The following is a 15,370-nucleotide window of genomic DNA, read 5'->3' as shown; positions in this document are numbered from 1 at the left end:
GGTGGCTTAGAACAATAGGACTTTATTCCTTCATGGTTCTGGAAGCCAGAGGTCCAAAATGAAGGTGGCAACAGGGTTGATTCCGTCTGGAGGCTCCGAGGGAGCATCTGTCCCAGGCCTCTGTCCTGGCGGAATTCTGGTGACTCCAGGTGTTCTTTGGCTTGTGGACACATCACCACGCTCTCTGCCTCCGTCTCCACAAGCCCTTTTATATCTGTGTGTTTCCCTTTCTTTCCTCTGAGAAGGACACCAGTCATTGGATTTAGGGTCCAGCCTAATCCAGGAACATAATTCCATCTGCAAAGAACCTCACTCCCGATAAGGTCACATTTTGAGGTTCCAGGTGGACATTAATTTGGCGGGGCAGGGGACACTGTCCACCCAGTTCAGAGTTCCTCCTGCCTCTTTCCCCACGTCCATGGGCACAGCTCCATCCTTCCTGCCTTTCAGGCCGCAAACCTTGATGCCCTCGGCATCCTTCTTCTTTTCCTTCACATCTTATTCAGCTAAGGCAGCTCTGCCTATACCGCAGAACCCCTCCCTGCCTGTCCCCACCACCCGCTCCAAGCCCATGGTCATGCTCGCCTAGACAGTCCCCACCTGCCCAGTTTCTCTGCTTCCTCTCTGGACCCTACGATCCACCCACTACATTTGTCCCCTCACACCCCTCCCCTGCTCCCCTCACCCCCTCCACTCATGCCCCCTGCTGCCCTCACAATAAGACCAACCGCCCAGCCCAGCCTTGGAGGCCCCAGTAGCCCACCTGACCTCCCTCCCTCTTGTCCCTCCTTGCTCCCTTGCTCTGAGCAAACCAAGCTCGAGGGCGCCTGGAGATGGTGCATTTCACTGACCAACCCCTGCCCCAGGTATGACTGAGGGGCCAGTGTGTGACCAGGAGTCACAAAGGGGCGATATCAGGAAACAAAAGAAGAATAAAGTAGAGGTTTCAATCCCCCCAGCTGTGGGTGTGGGGCAGTTTCAAGGACCCCAGCTGTGGGCGTGGGGCAGTTTCAAGGACCCCAGCTGTGGGCGTGGGGTAGTCTCAGGAACCCTCGATGTGGGTGTGGCATTGTTTCAGGGTCCTGGGGTAAGACGTTGGCTGGCCAGCCATTCACCAGGGTGCTGTCCCCTCTTCTTGCCCCACAGGCTACCAGAGACAGTTGACCTACAAGCACCAAGATGGCTCCTATAGTGCTTTCGGGGAGCGGGACAAGTCGGGGAGTATGTGGTGAGTCCTCACTCCCCAGGCACGGCTGCTGAGGTTCTTCCACTTGAAGTCACATTCTCATGTCCAGCACAGCGTAGCCAGGAGCCTGCATGGGAAATGGAGATGGCCATGGTCTTAGCCCCTGGGGTTTACAGGTCTGGATTGTTGGGGTGGCGGGCGGGTTCTGCCTGGCCTGTGCATGGTGGAGCTGGCGGCGGTGACAGTTACTGTTACTCCTTCTGCTGTTGTTGCCACAGGGCCCAGGAACTGAACCCCTGCCCTCTGGCCCCTTGAGGATGGGTCCTGGCGCTCTGGTCCTCCTCAGAGCCCATGGGACCCAGGAATGGGGTGACCCTGAGCAGGAGGGGATGGGCTGGGAGAGGCCAGACCACTGCCTCAAAGCTGGCTTGTGGGGTTCTGGAGGCACGTCCTGGGGTCCGGTTTCCCTTGTGAGCGGCTCCCTCTGGCTTTCAGGGTCAACCAGAGCAGGGGGGGCCTGGGTGTACCTGGGTCTTATTCCCTGAGATCTTTGGGCCACAGCAGTTCTTGGCATCATCAGGGATTTGCCTCGTCCACTTTGGGGCTTACTGAGGAAGTGGGGCACCCGAACTTTCTGTCCCTAGTGAGGCCTCCTTCTCAGAGCAACACCCTGATGGCGCCTGCAGCAGCTATGGGCATGGACAGTATCCAGTCCTTAAATCGGCCCAGCGTCAGTGCCAGGGGCCGGGGGAACAGGGACACGGCTGGCTGAGCCCACGCTGCGGTGCAGTGTCACTCGCTTGGCTCCCGAGGGGCCCAGCCTTGATCACCTGCTCAGCCCCCCAGTCCCCAGAAGCCAATCGTCTGACCCAGTTCTGGTCCCAGGGCCTTGCCTTGCTGACAGCCCATGAGGCAAGGCCGCAGTCATGCACTAGCAAGCAGAGGCCCCCACCCTCTGCGGGATTGGCCAAAGCCACTGAGTCACTCTCTGAAAGCTGGCCAAGTCCTGGCAGCTCCCAGAGGCCTCCACCGGTCAGAAATAGTGAGCTGTGACCTTTGTATGCCCTCCCACAGTTCACACACACACACACACACACACACACACACACACACACACACTGAGCAGGAAAAGACCAGTTCTGCTGTGGTCATGGAAATGTGACACCCAGCAGCTTGCCTCTCCCCCTTAGCCTTGTGAAACTTCCCTGTAGAACAAAACTGCAGGATACACAGGACAATGGCAACAGCATCCACCCTGGGGCTGGGCAAACCCAGGCTCTGTCTCGTGTGGACTGTGGCAGCCTTAGACCAGATGCTCAACTTCTCTGAACCTGTTTCCTCACCACACATCCCTCTCTGGACTGGGATCGGGTAGGCAGTAGGATAAGGGTGCAGGCGTGCTCATTACAGTGCCAGGTACCCATTGGGATGGATACCCTGTTAGCACCTCTCCCTAAATATTTGGCCAGGGAGTCCAGGATCCAGTCCAACCTCTTCAACTTCCTTAAAACTCAGGATCTGTTATAGATAGGTTCCGGCGCATCCAGTGTTCATTCATTCATTCATTTGTTTGTTTATTCAAGTGTCTGCTATGTGTCAGGCTCTTTTCTTACTCCTGAGAGAACAAGAAAGACATGGTCCCTGCCTCCAGGAGTTCATTGCTCAAGAGAGAGAGAGACCCTGTACAAGATGTAATGGTTATCTACTGCTGTGTAACAAGTCACCCCAAAACATAGCCACTTAAAACAAACATTTAGTCACAGTTCTGTGGGTCAGGAATTCAGGAGCAGCTTAGCTAGCATTGCTGGCTCAGGATCTCTCCCAAGGTTGCAGTCAGGGTGTTGGCTGGGGCTGTCATCATCTGAAGACTTGACTGGGGCTGGAGCATTTGTTTCCAAGTTAGTTCTTTCACATGGCTATTGGCAGGAGGCCTCAGTTCCTCACTGAAGACTATCCCATAGGGCTGCTTGAGTGTCCTTACAACATGGCAGCTGACTTCCCTTTGAATAAAAACTCCAAGAGAGGAAACAAGGAGGATGCCACATGCCTTTTATCATCTGGTTTCCCAAGTCATACTGTCACCTCCACCACATTCTACTTTAAAAAAAAATATTTATTTATTTATTTTTGGTTGTGTTGGGTCTTCATTGCTGTGTGTGGGCTTTCTCTAGTTGCAGCAAGCAGGGGGCTACTCTCTTCGTTGTGGTGTGGGGGCTTCTCACTGTGGTGGCTTTTCTTGTTGCAGAGCACAGGCTCTAGGTGCGCAGGCTTCAGTAGTTGTGGCATGTAGGCTCAGTAGTTATGGCTCGCAGGCTCTAGAGAGCAGGCCCAGTAGTTGTGGCGCATGGGCTTAGTTGCTCAGCAGCATGTGGGATCTTCCTGGACCAGGGCTTGAACCTGTGTCCCCTGCATTGGCAGGCGGATTCTTAACCCCTGCGCCACCAAGAAGTCCCCACCACATTAACTTCTTTAGAAGCAAGTCACTATGTACAGCCTATACTCAAGAAGGGGGGAAACTGGGTTCTACTGCTTGAAAGGAAAAGAAGCAAGGCATTTGTGGATATATTTTAAAGCTACTACATCACCTATATAATTTCTCATATCTATGAAGCATGCTAAGGGGGTAGGGTATGATGAGGCACACAGTTACATGGGGTGGTCAGGAAAGGTGCCCTTGAAGAGGTCACCTGAAGAAGATGAGAGAGGAGCTGTATGAAAATCCAAGGGGAGAAGATTTCAGGCAGAGGGAACAGCCTGTGCAAAGGCCCTGAGGCAGAACTGAGCTTGACAAGTTTGAGCCACAGAAGGAGACCAGTGTGGCTGAAGCAGCACAGACGAGGAGGAGAGTGGCCCAACGTGAGGGAGGAGAGGGTGGCAGGGCCAGACTGAGCAGCGGGAAGAGTTTGGATTTTATTCCACATGGAGCAGGAGGGCTTAGAACAAAGCATGGCTGTAATCTGAGTCACGCTGGGCTGTGTGTGTTTAATTAATAGAGTTTATTTTTGTAGAACAGTTTTAGTTTCATAGAAAAATTAAGTAGGTAGAAGTGAGTTCCCATACACGCCCTCTCCCCTACACACAGTTTCCCCTGCTGTTAATGTCTTGCATTAGTGATATACATTTGTTATAAATGATGGACCAGTATTGCTACATTATTAACTGAGGTCCATAGTTTAGGGTTCATGTTGCATAGTCTATGGGTTTGGACAATTAAGGTGTCATAGAAAATAGTTTCACGGCCCTAAAAATCCCCTGTGCTCTGCACATTTGTCTCTCCCTCCCCCCAGCCCCTGGCAACCACTGAGACTTTTACTGTCTCTATAGTTTTGCCTTTTCCAGAATGTCATAGAGTTGGAATCATTCAGTATGCAGCCTTTTCAGATTTCTCCTTTCACTCTGTAATATGCATTTAAATTTCCTTCAGGTCATACCGTGGCTTGTTAGCTCTTTTTGTTGCTGAATAATATTCAGTTGTATGGACGTACCACAGTTTGTTTATCCCTGTTTGTATTTTAAGATGGAAAATTAAAGAGAACAGTGGGGGCTTCCCTGGTGGCGCAGTGGTTGGGGGTCCGCCTGCCGATGCAGGGGACACGGGTTCGTGCCCCGGTCCGGGAAGATCCCACATGCCGCGGAGCGGCTGGGCCCGTGAGCCATGGCCGCTGAGCCTGCGCGTCTGGAGCCTGTGCTCCGCAACAGGAGAGGCCACAACAGTGAGAGGCCCGCGTACCGCAAAAAAAAAAAAAAAGAGAGAACAGTGTAGCAGAATGTGGAAATTCCACAGTTCCCAGCACAGGGGCAACTAAGTTCCATCTTGGCCCCCCAGTGTTTGGAATTTCCAAACTCTGCTGCATACAGAGTAGGTGATGGGGCAGGGCTGGGCTGGCGGAAGCAGTGGGAGCCATGGGGTGGCCTGGCTGACACAGGAGCCATGGGGGTAGAAGGAAGAAGATGGATTTGAGGTATCTTGGAAGGAGAGTGGCCAGGACGAGGTTAATAAGGTTAATAATTGTAAGGTTAAGTGTAAATAATTGTAAGGTTTTGGTGATTCACAGAAACAGAGCTTGGAGCCACTTGATTTTCTTGTTTTGTTTTTTTAACTGTAATAAATAACAGAAAATTTACTGTCTTAACTATTTTTAAGTATACAGTTCAGTGGTATTAAGTACATTCATACTGTTGAGCAGCCAACACCACCGTCCATCCCCATAACTCTTTTCATCTTGTAAATCTGAAACTCTATACTTACTAAATGCTAACTCCCCATTCTCCCTTCCCCCCAGCCCCTGGCAACCACCATTCTACTTTCTGTCTCTATGATTCTGACTACTCTTAAGTGCCTCATATAAGTGGAATCATACAGTGTCTTGTGTGATTGGCCTATTCCACTCAGCATAATGTCCTCAATGTTCGTCCATGTTATAGCACTTTGCGGAGTTTCTTTCCTTTTCAAGGCTGAATAATATTCCATTGTGTGGATGTACTGGTGTCGGCAGGTGAGAGGACCTTGGTCCTCGTCTTCTTTAGAGAGACAGTTCCACAAAGAGACTTTGTAAAGCAGAAATACACACCCAGAGAAGAGTGCGGGCATCCTCCCTAACGAGGAGTACACCAGAGAGATGATTTAAATCACTTATATGGGGGCAGTTTTTCCGGGTTTTTGTTTTCCTCTCACCAATCATCTTTCTTGGTTTTCCACATCTGACCTGACCCAGGGCCCTGCCTGATATGCGCATGCATCTTTTAGCCAAAATGTATTCCAGTGAGGGGGGGTCTCTGGGAGATTGACAGAACAGAGATTCTGGGTTAGTGCTCCCTCCATTTTTGATCCCCAAAGGAGCTTTTTTGTGCATGGGCAGTTGGGGAGGTCTCCTTGACCTCAAGAATGAAAGAGGTGGTCCTCTTCTCGTTTTACTCCAGCAGAGCTCAGCTCTCCTCTGCTCCTGCCATTAACTTTTCCGTTGAAATATCAGGGGAAACAAGCTTCAGTTTCCTCAGCTTGACAAACACCAGCCCAGGGGCCCATCTACGTCCTACCTCAATACCACATTTTGCTTGTCCATTCATCTGTCAGTGGACACTGGGTTGCTTCCATAGTTCGGCCATTGTGAATAATGCTGCTACAGATATGGGTGCACAGATATCTCTTTAAGACTCTGCTTTCATTTCTTTGGGGTATATACCCAGAAGTGGAATTGCTGGATCATATGATAATTCTGTGTTCAATTTTTTTAGGAACTGCCATGTTGTTTTCCATGGGGGCTGTACCATTGTCCGTTCCCACCAGCAGTGCACAAGGGTTCCAATTTCTCTGCATCTTCATCGACACGTGCTGTTTTCTGTGTCGTTTGGTTTTTGTTTTATAGTAGCCATCCTGATGCATGTCAGGTGGGGGAGCCACTTGATTTTGGAAAGGATGGATTACTCTTTCGTCCTGAGTTGGGGTGTTTCCTCTGCTGATAGTTCTGCTGTTTGTCCCTCTTGGCTCCCTGGTTTCCATCTGGTGGTTCTCCTGAATTCATTTTTTTCATTCATTCATTCTCCAGCTTCATCGTCTCCCATTCAGGGTGCACTAGCAACAGTTGGGCTGGGGGATGGGGTGGACAAGGGGCAGGCTGCAGAGATACAGATAGAAAACAATGACACAGAGGGAGGGCCTGGGGGTCCAGAGGCAGCATGTCCATCACAGAGTGGAGGTGTCTGGGAGGCTTCCTCTGGGGAGGGACCCCTGGGTTGAACACTGAGAGACAAGTAATACTTCATCCTGTAAAGAAAGGAGGTAGGAGCATGGTGCATCCAGGGCCTGGGTGACTGAGTAACTGAAGCTAGTGGGTTGGTGGGATGTTTTCAGCTGCAAACAAAAGAAAACTGGCTGAAAAAGCAATTCTGAATATCTCCTCACACCATAGAGCTGGGGAGGCTCCAGGATTGGCCAGTCTGGCAGCCCCACAATCCATTGGGGTTCCTGGTTCTTTCCCTTGGTCCCTGTGGGCATCCTCGGCGCAGCAGCTGCTCTCCTCGTGGTGGCAAAATGGCTGCAGCTGCTCCCAGCATCACCTCATGTGCCCATTCCAAAGCCATTTGCAGGTCTGGGGACTGGAAGGCCCATGGCTGTGGCTGGCTAGGGCTATAGAGGAGCCCAAGTGTCCAGTGTACCTGGTTGCCGGTTTTTCCTGGGATCTCTCAGCAAGACCTGGGATCTCTTGTGGAGTGGTTATGGAGGAGCAACAAGGAAGGTCTTCTGCACATGGCGGGGGTGGGGGCTGGTGGTGGGACTGGACCAGCTCACAAAAAGGCCTTGAGTGCCAGGCAAGGAGCAGACCCGGGTGCTTCTGTGGGGGGAGGGAGTAAACGGGGAGGCTGGGCTCCATCATCAGGTCCTGCTGGGTGCCCACACACTTCCATCAAGTGCTCACAACAGCCCTGCGAGGGCAGGCTGGACCCTCCTGTCTTGCAGAGTAGGAAGCAGAGTCTTGGATGATGTGGGGAGCGTGCCACAGTCCCTGGCGGGGCACACGGGAGGTGACTCTGTTTTGCAACTCCCCAGCCCATGGCTCTCCCAGCCCCCACCTCATCCTGTTTCAGGCTCACAGCCTTTGTCCTGAAGTCCTTCGCCCAGGCGCGCAGCTTTATCTTCATTGACCCTCAGGAGCTGGCAGCTGCCAAGGGCTGGATTGTCCAGCAGCAGCGGGCAGACGGCTCCTTCCCGGCGGTGGGCAGGATTCTGAACAAGGACATCCAGGTTGGCAGCCTCCCAGCTTCCTCCTGGGGTCTTGGCTTTGCCCTGGCTGCTCCCCGGTGTTGTCTGGGCCCAGTGGGGGCAGGGGGCTGTCCCCTCTGGCTTGGGATGAAACTACAAATCCTCTTACAGGGTGGGATCCACGGCACAGTCCCTCTGACAGCCTACGTGGTGGCAGCGCTCCTGGAGATGGGCCTGGCCTCGGAGGTAAGCGCAGGGGGCCCGGGAGGTGCCGGCTGGAGGAGCGAGCGGACAGTTTTGCCTTGCAGGCCAGGTTGGCCATCTTCTGGCCATCTTCAGCTTCTATTTATTCCTTGATGCCCCCCTTCTGCTCATTAGTGAGACTTTTTGATGCTTTTCAATGGTCACAGAACATCCAACTTCTTGTGGCCTGAGCAGAGGTGTGAGAGATTCCAGCAGTAATCACCGGGGACATGCGTGTGTAGGAGAGTGGGGTAGGCGTGGCTGTATCCTGAGTACGAGCCCTCCCAGGACTGTCCACAGCCCCCAGGCCCAATCGGAGAATCATTTGGGGCCCAATCAGGTTCCTGGCCAGCGACCCAGGGGCTGGCTTCAGGGAGCCCTACACAAAATGTGGGACTCATGAATGCTTTTGCGGGGAAGAGTCTAGAACCTTCAGGGACGGTACTAGACCCAGCAGGGCTTAGACGTCCCGAGGAACTCAAGGGCCATCGTCACTTCCGGGAGGCTGTCCCAGATGGGCGTGGCATGTCCCCTGCAGTGAGAGCTTAGACGGAGCTCAGCCGCTGGGGTCGGGACTCCACCATTCCTAACACCTGTGCCAATTCCAAATCCTCTGGTGATGAATTGTGAATTGTGGCACTTCTCAGAATTTCCCGATTTGACTCTGTCTAGGCTTTGGTGCGACCTAAGACCCTCCACGTCCCACACGCTTTGCCCAGAGAGCCCCTTGCTTGCCCTGTGTTAAGGGGCTGAATTGTGTCGATCCCAAAATTCATATCCTGAAATCCCAACCCCCATCTTAGCTCAGGCTGCCGTCACAAAACACCGCAGAGTGAGGGACTTCAACAACAGACATTTATTTCTTATGGTTCTAGAGACTGGAAAGTCCAAGGTCAAGGTTCTGGTCGATTTAGTTCTTTTTTTTTTTTTTTTCTGATTCAGTTCTTTTTTTTAAATTAAATTAATTAATTTATTTAATATTTTATTTTTGGCTGTGTTGGGTCTTCGTTTCTGTGCGAGGGCTTTCTCCAGTTGGCGGCGAGCGGGGGCCACTCTTCATCGCGGTGCGCGGGCCTCTCACTGCCGCGGCCTCTCCCGTTGCGGGGCACAGGCTCCAGACGCGCAGGCTCGGTAGTTGTGGCTCACGGGCCCAGCCGCTCCGCGGTATGTGGGATCTTCCTGGACCGGGGCACGAACCCGTGTCCCCTGCTTTGGCAGGCGGACTCCCAACCGCTGCACCACCAGGGAAGCCCCTCTGATTCAGTTCTTAATGAGGGGTCTCTTCCTGGCTTGTAGACAGCCATCTTCTTTCCATGTCCTCACGTGGCCTTTTCTTGGGGCGTGACCATGGAGAGAGGTGGGATGGGGTTGGGGGAGAGATTGAGAGAGAGATCACTCTGGTGTCTCTTTGTCTTCTTATAAGCAGCCTCATTGATTATAGAGGTTCCACCCTCTTGGCCTCATCTAAACCTAACCACCTCCCAAAGGCACCCCTTCCTAACACCATCATATTGGAGGTTAGGGCTTTAACATATACATTTGTGGGAGGGGGACGGGGAGGCACAGACATTCAGTACATAACAGCCCCAAGACTTCAGAATGTGATAGTATTTAGAGACAGGGCCTTTAAAGAGGTAGTCACGTTAAAATGTAGCCTTTAGAGTGGGTACTAATCCACTATGACTGGCATCCTTGGAAAAGGGGGACATTAGGACACAGAGACCAGCACAGAGGGAAGCTGATGTGAAGATAAAGGGAGAAGATGGCTAGCTACAAGCCAAGAGAGAGGCCTGGAACAGATCCTTTCCTCACGGCCCTCAGAAGGAACCAGCCCTGCTAACACCTCGATATTGGACTTCTGGCCTCCAGGTCCACGAGACAAGAAATTTCTACTTTTTTAAGCCACCCAATTTGTGGTACTTTGTTACGCAGCCCCAGCAGACTCATACACCCTGCCTCTAGGAAGACCAACCAACTTGGTTGGCCCGGGACCAAGGGATTCCGGGGATGCAGGCCTCGTGGGTGCCTCCTCCCTGCCTGCACCTGAGACTGAGGAACCCAGGCTCCTTGGCGTTCCCAAGGTGGGTCTCTCCTCCATCCCCTGGTTCTGCTTTTTGTTTTGGTAAAATCGACATTTAGGTCCTTCTGACCTTATCAGATTTTTCTAGAGCTGAACCAAGTGTTTCTTCCTGAACTCAAGAATATGAAGGCCCCTGTGCCTTAGGCTGAAAAAAGGCCCCCGGACTTGTGTCCTGTGGCATTTGTAACAAAGTACCACAAACAGTGGCTTTAAACAACGGGAGTTTATTCTCTTGCAGTTCTGGAGGCCAAGGTCTGAAGTCAGTGTGTGGGCGGGGCCATGGCTCCTCTGGAGGTCTAGGGGAGGATGCTTCCTAGCCTCTTTCACCTTCTGGGAACTCCCAACATTCCTTGGCTTGTGACTGCATCACTCCAATCTCTGCCTGTCTTTCCACGGCCTTCTCTCTGTGTCTCTTCGTCCTCTCTTCTTATAAGGACATCAGTGCTACCTCTGCAAAAGTGTCCAGCCACCCCCACCCCAGGCTCTGGGCTTATGTGGCTCAGGCTTGGGGATCCAGTTAATTTGCTCTGTCATCCCTGATACATGCCCCGGGAGGGAGATGGTACGTCTTAACGACATGCCGTAAGGGCGGTTCCCGTGCTTTATCCTGATCTAAAGATGGAAAGCTTTGGGAGAGCATTCCTTCTGCAATCTTAACAATCACCAAAGCAGAGTTATCTTAACTCCATGGCTCCACCAGTGCCCACAGGAGCACCATTGCTCATTTGCTAAATTCCCGAATGCTTTGAATCACTCCTTTTTCCATTTAGCCTATATTATTGGGCAGCTTCTCTGAACTAAGCCCATCACTGGACCATGAACTTGGTTTCTGTCCTTCACCCGCTCACACTGTGGTTCAGGAGCATGATGAGGGTTGGTGGGCTTCCTGGAGGAGGTGACAATTGAAGCTAGGCCTGGAGGATGAGGTGGGCCTGAGCTGGGGGTCTTAGAAGCCAGCCTAGTGATAGAGTGGGATGGGGCGGGGCGGCCAGGGGTCTGCCTGCTTCCCCCAGAGTGTCTCTGAATTGATTTGTTGTGTTCAGACTTCACTTGGAAAACCTGGCACCAACATAAAAGAAAGGGAATGGGGCTTTGAAAGCTGAGGCTGCAGGCAGTGGGGCACCAGAAGGATACAAAGTGAGGGGCTGCAAGCCATCCAGTGCTTGCCCCAGGCATGTCCTGAGAACCTCTGGGAGTGTGGTGGGTGGGGTGAAGGCAGAGCAGCCTCCCAGGGCTCCAATTCCCACCCCCGCTGCACCCCACAGGAGGAAAGGGGTGCCATTGCCAAAGCCAGGCACTTCCTGGAGTCCAGCGCGCCCCTGGCTACGGACCCCTACAGCAGTGCCCTGACCGCCTACGCGCTGACCCTGCTCCGCAGCCCTGCAGCCCCCGCCGCTCTGCGAAAGCTCCGCAGCCTGGCCATCACCCAGGGTAGGTGCCCCTGCCTGCCACCCCAGCGGACACGGTGTGGGGCCAGCCCACTGCGGGCCCCAGTAAACAGCTCATGAACACGTGCATGGAATGAAGGAGGCATCCTTTGCTCACTCTGTTTTTTTTTTAATAAATTTATTTTTTAAATTATTTTATTTTATTTTTGGCTGCATTGGGTCTTCGTTACTGCACACGGGCTTTCTCTAGTTGTGGTGAGCGGGGGCTACTCTTCGTTGCGGGTCGCGGGCTTCTCATTGTGGTGGCTTCTCTTGTTGCAGAGCACGGGCTCTAGGCGCACGGGCCTCAGTAGTTGTGGCTCGCGGGCTCTAGAACGCAGGCTCAGTAGTTGTGGCGCACGGGCTTAGTTGCTCTGCGGCATGTGGGATCCTCCTGGACCAGGGATCGAACCCGTGTCCCCTTCATTGGCAGGCGGATTCTTAACCACTGGGCCACCAGAGAAGTCCCTCACTGTTTTTTTTTACTCATTTATTATTGCATCTACTAGTGGCTTCATTTGATGAAGTGGCTCGAGCTTGAGCATCATTTTCCTCCCCTGTGAAGTAGGGGATGCCACCCCGCCCCCACCAGGGAAAACAGTGCTCGGAGATCCCCGGTAGAGGATCCCCAGGCTTCCTGGAAACCATTCCTGGGCAGGGTGCTGGGAGGCAGGGGAGGGCTGCAGCCGGCTCCCACCCTGCCCCCCATCACTGGGTGAGTCTCGGAAAGCCTTTTCCATCTTGGAGTGTCAGTCTCCCGTCTACAAAATGACTCCTCATTGTGTTTGGGGAGCCCCAGTCACTGAGCTGTGACTTCTCAGAGGTCCCCAAACTCAGTCTCCTTCCCCCCAGCCCCTGGGCTTTCCCAGGAGCTGCGCTGGTATTCCATCCAGCTTCTCTGCTTAAGATGTCACCTGAAGAATTGCTTTCACTGCTTAAGAAGAAGAAGAAGAAGAAAAAACTTAAAAAGCAAAATTCTAAAACCATCCAGTTGGATGACGGTGTCAATTTAGGACTAACTGCTCAAGATCTGAGGCGGGGAGTGCTGATTTCTCAGTGGTTTGAGGGCTTTTTATACCACACATGAGCTCAGAATCTTTGGAGCCTTTGCCAGTACGGAGTGGCTTCCTGGTCCCCAAGTCGGGTAGACTGGGGCCTGCCTCAGGGCTCCAGCCAAGAGGGAGGCCATTGATTAGTGATGTCTGTCGGGGTAGAGAAAAGCAGCCAGGGATTGGTGATGTCTGCCAACGGTGCAGGAGGGGCTGGGTTTGTCGCTGTAGCTGCAGATCTGAGATGTAGCCCCAAGACCCTTCCTGTCCCAGCCATCTTCCCCTGGTACCCTCTTGCCCTGGGGCCCAGCCCCTGATGTCTATTCTTGAGCCCACATGCGCTGACACTCAGCATGGGTTGCCAGGCTGAGTGCCAACAGGGGTTGTGGCCCCTGACCTGTTCTGGCCTTACAGATGGGGTGACCCACTGGAGCCTGACGGGTTCCCGGGATGTGGACAAGGATGCGTTCCTGAGCTTCAGTGACGGGGTCTATCAGACAGGTACTGGCCACCCCACCTGCGGTGCCTGCTGTGGGCACCGGGTCCTGGGTCCCAGTGTCAAAAGGGCCCCAGCTGGCCTCTTCCGTTGCAGTGGTCTCGGCCGAGGTGGAAATGACAGCCTATGCCCTGCTGACCTACACCCTCCTGGGAGATGTGGCCACTGCCCTGCCTGTGGTGAAGTGGCTGTCCCAGCAGCGGAATGCCCTTGGGGGCTTCTCCTCCACTCAGGTGAGCCAGGAAGGCCAAAAGAGGGGCTCGGGTCTGAGCGGGGTTACTGTGGCCTAGGCTTGGGACTCAAGAGCCAGGTAGGAAGCCACTGGCTGCTTCAAGTCTCAGGACGGCTCCTTACCCGCAGCCCCTGGGGGCATGATGTCCAAGAGAGGGCAGGAGGATGGGGCTGAGGGACAGATGTGCCTGGCTCTGGGACAGGGACCCAGCCCCTGCCTCCATGGAGATGCTCCCCAGCTGCCTGGGGCCCCCAGCCCTGTGGGTATCTACACCGGACACCCAGTGCTCTGTTCCGGCCTCACGGGTCGCCGGTATCCGGAGAGGACCCGTGGCACCCGCAGCGTGGGCCGGACCCGCTCCTGGGGCTGAGCCCAGCCTCCTGCTCTGTCCCCAGGACACCTGCGTGGCTCTGCAGGCCTTGGCAGAGTACGCCATCTTGTCTTACGCGGGCGGCATCAACCTCACCGTCTCCCTGGCCTCCACCAACTTGGACTACCAGGAGACCTTCGAGCTGCACAGGGCCAACCAGAAGCTTCTACAGATGGCGGCGGTGCGTGCTCCCGGGACCAGGGGTGGGGGGTGGGCAGCGACGGCGGCCCCTCCCTGCTGCCTGTCTGTCCACGTGGGTCTGCGGGGGAAACCACGGCATCTTCTCTCCCCAGATCCCCAGCCTCCCCACGGGGCTGTTTGTGAGCGCCAAGGGCGAAGGCTGCTGCCTGATGCAGGTGAGGCTGCGGGGAGAGGGGGCGCTTCCAGGGCACCCCTGGAGGGGCGGGCGGGAGGGAGCTCAGTGTTGGGCCAGGTTGAGTGGGGTGGATGTGGGTGTGAGAGCCACCCCAGGGCAGCCTGTCAGCCCCCTGAAATGCCATCCACTCTGCCCAAGGCAGGACCCAAGGCAGACGGCAATGTGTCCCCTTGAGGATGGAGTCGCCCCAGAAGCTCCATCTGATCCCCGTTCCGGTGGTCTCTGACCTTAAGCATACCCCTCCCTTCACCCCCCACGGTGGGACTTGTTATTCTCCCTGCCAAGGCCTGAATGGAGATGGCCAGCCTGGCGCTCCCCACGACCCCTCAGTCACCAGGCTCAGGATTTAGTCACACTCTGGGTGGAGACAGGCTGGCCTCCTAGGCTCTGGCCAGCGGTCTGAGGGCAAGTCTGCCAGGAGACCCTCGCATTCTCAGCTTCTGCATCTGGAAGGTGGGAGCCCAGACAACACAGTGGATAGGGGAGGGAGCCTGAGAGGCAGACAGACCTGGGCTTGAAATGTGGAAAAATGGGGTGATGGTCATACCTACACCATCAGGGCGAAATGGAATGACCGTAGTGCCCAGAGCTGTTGTTGATGTCACCGTTGTCGTCGTTCTGGCTGTCCCCCACCTTGTCCTGCCCTTGCCTCTCCCCTCCCCACTCCCCTGTCCCCTCAGCCTCTGTCCTCCCACCCCCCCAGATCGATGTTACCTACAACGTGCCAGACCCAGTGGCCAAGCCGTCCTTCCAGCTGCTTGTCAACCTCCAGGAGCCCGAGGCCGAGCGGCGGCCCCCTGCGCCTGCCTCCGCGGCTGACGATGACGACCCAGCAGCTGACCAGCATCAGCAGGAGTACCCGGTGACACTGGAGGTGTGCACCAGGTAAGGCCTCCTGCCCCGCTGGCTGGCACCGCCACCCGGACGGCATTTTATATAGTGACGCTCTCGACTAGGAACGCCTCGGGCATTCATCTGGGCCTGTACTACTTGTGGGAGCCCCACAGACATTTCACCAAAGTTGTGGCTGGACCAGCCCTCGTGGTCCTTAGTCTGATCGCAAGACACACGTCAGCAACACCCATCAGGGACCTTTGAAGAACAAGATTTCTTACTCACAGGTCCTGGAGGGCACATGACCCTCCCGAGGGTCACACAGCGAGGTCACAGGTAGAGAGACAGAGAGAAGGCACGGACCTGAGGTTCTGCCT

General features: G+C 54.4%; 1 protein-coding gene across 1 annotated transcript in view; it reads left to right on the top strand.

The window, feature by feature from the left end:
* CPAMD8 (C3 and PZP like alpha-2-macroglobulin domain containing 8) overlaps positions 1–15,370 on the top strand; it is a 98,863-nt gene that overhangs the window by 74,872 nt on the left and 8,621 nt on the right. Inside the window, exons 27-35 of the mRNA XM_067733125.1 lie at positions 1,147–1,228; positions 7,772–7,928; positions 8,058–8,132; positions 11,475–11,640; positions 13,100–13,186; positions 13,278–13,414; positions 13,809–13,964; positions 14,077–14,139; positions 14,863–15,044. Of these exons, the coding sequence (XP_067589226.1) occupies positions 1,147–1,228; positions 7,772–7,928; positions 8,058–8,132; positions 11,475–11,640; positions 13,100–13,186; positions 13,278–13,414; positions 13,809–13,964; positions 14,077–14,139; positions 14,863–15,044 (1,105 nt within the window). The remainder of the gene's footprint in view (positions 1–1,146; positions 1,229–7,771; positions 7,929–8,057; positions 8,133–11,474; positions 11,641–13,099; positions 13,187–13,277; positions 13,415–13,808; positions 13,965–14,076; positions 14,140–14,862; positions 15,045–15,370) is intronic.

Source organism: Pseudorca crassidens, chromosome 3 (genome assembly GCF_039906515.1).
Source record: "Pseudorca crassidens isolate mPseCra1 chromosome 3, mPseCra1.hap1, whole genome shotgun sequence".
NCBI classification, from domain to species: domain Eukaryota; kingdom Metazoa; phylum Chordata; class Mammalia; order Artiodactyla; family Delphinidae; genus Pseudorca; species Pseudorca crassidens.
The sequence above is the reverse complement of the archived record's forward strand: the minus strand, read 5'-3'. Positions and strand labels throughout refer to the sequence as shown.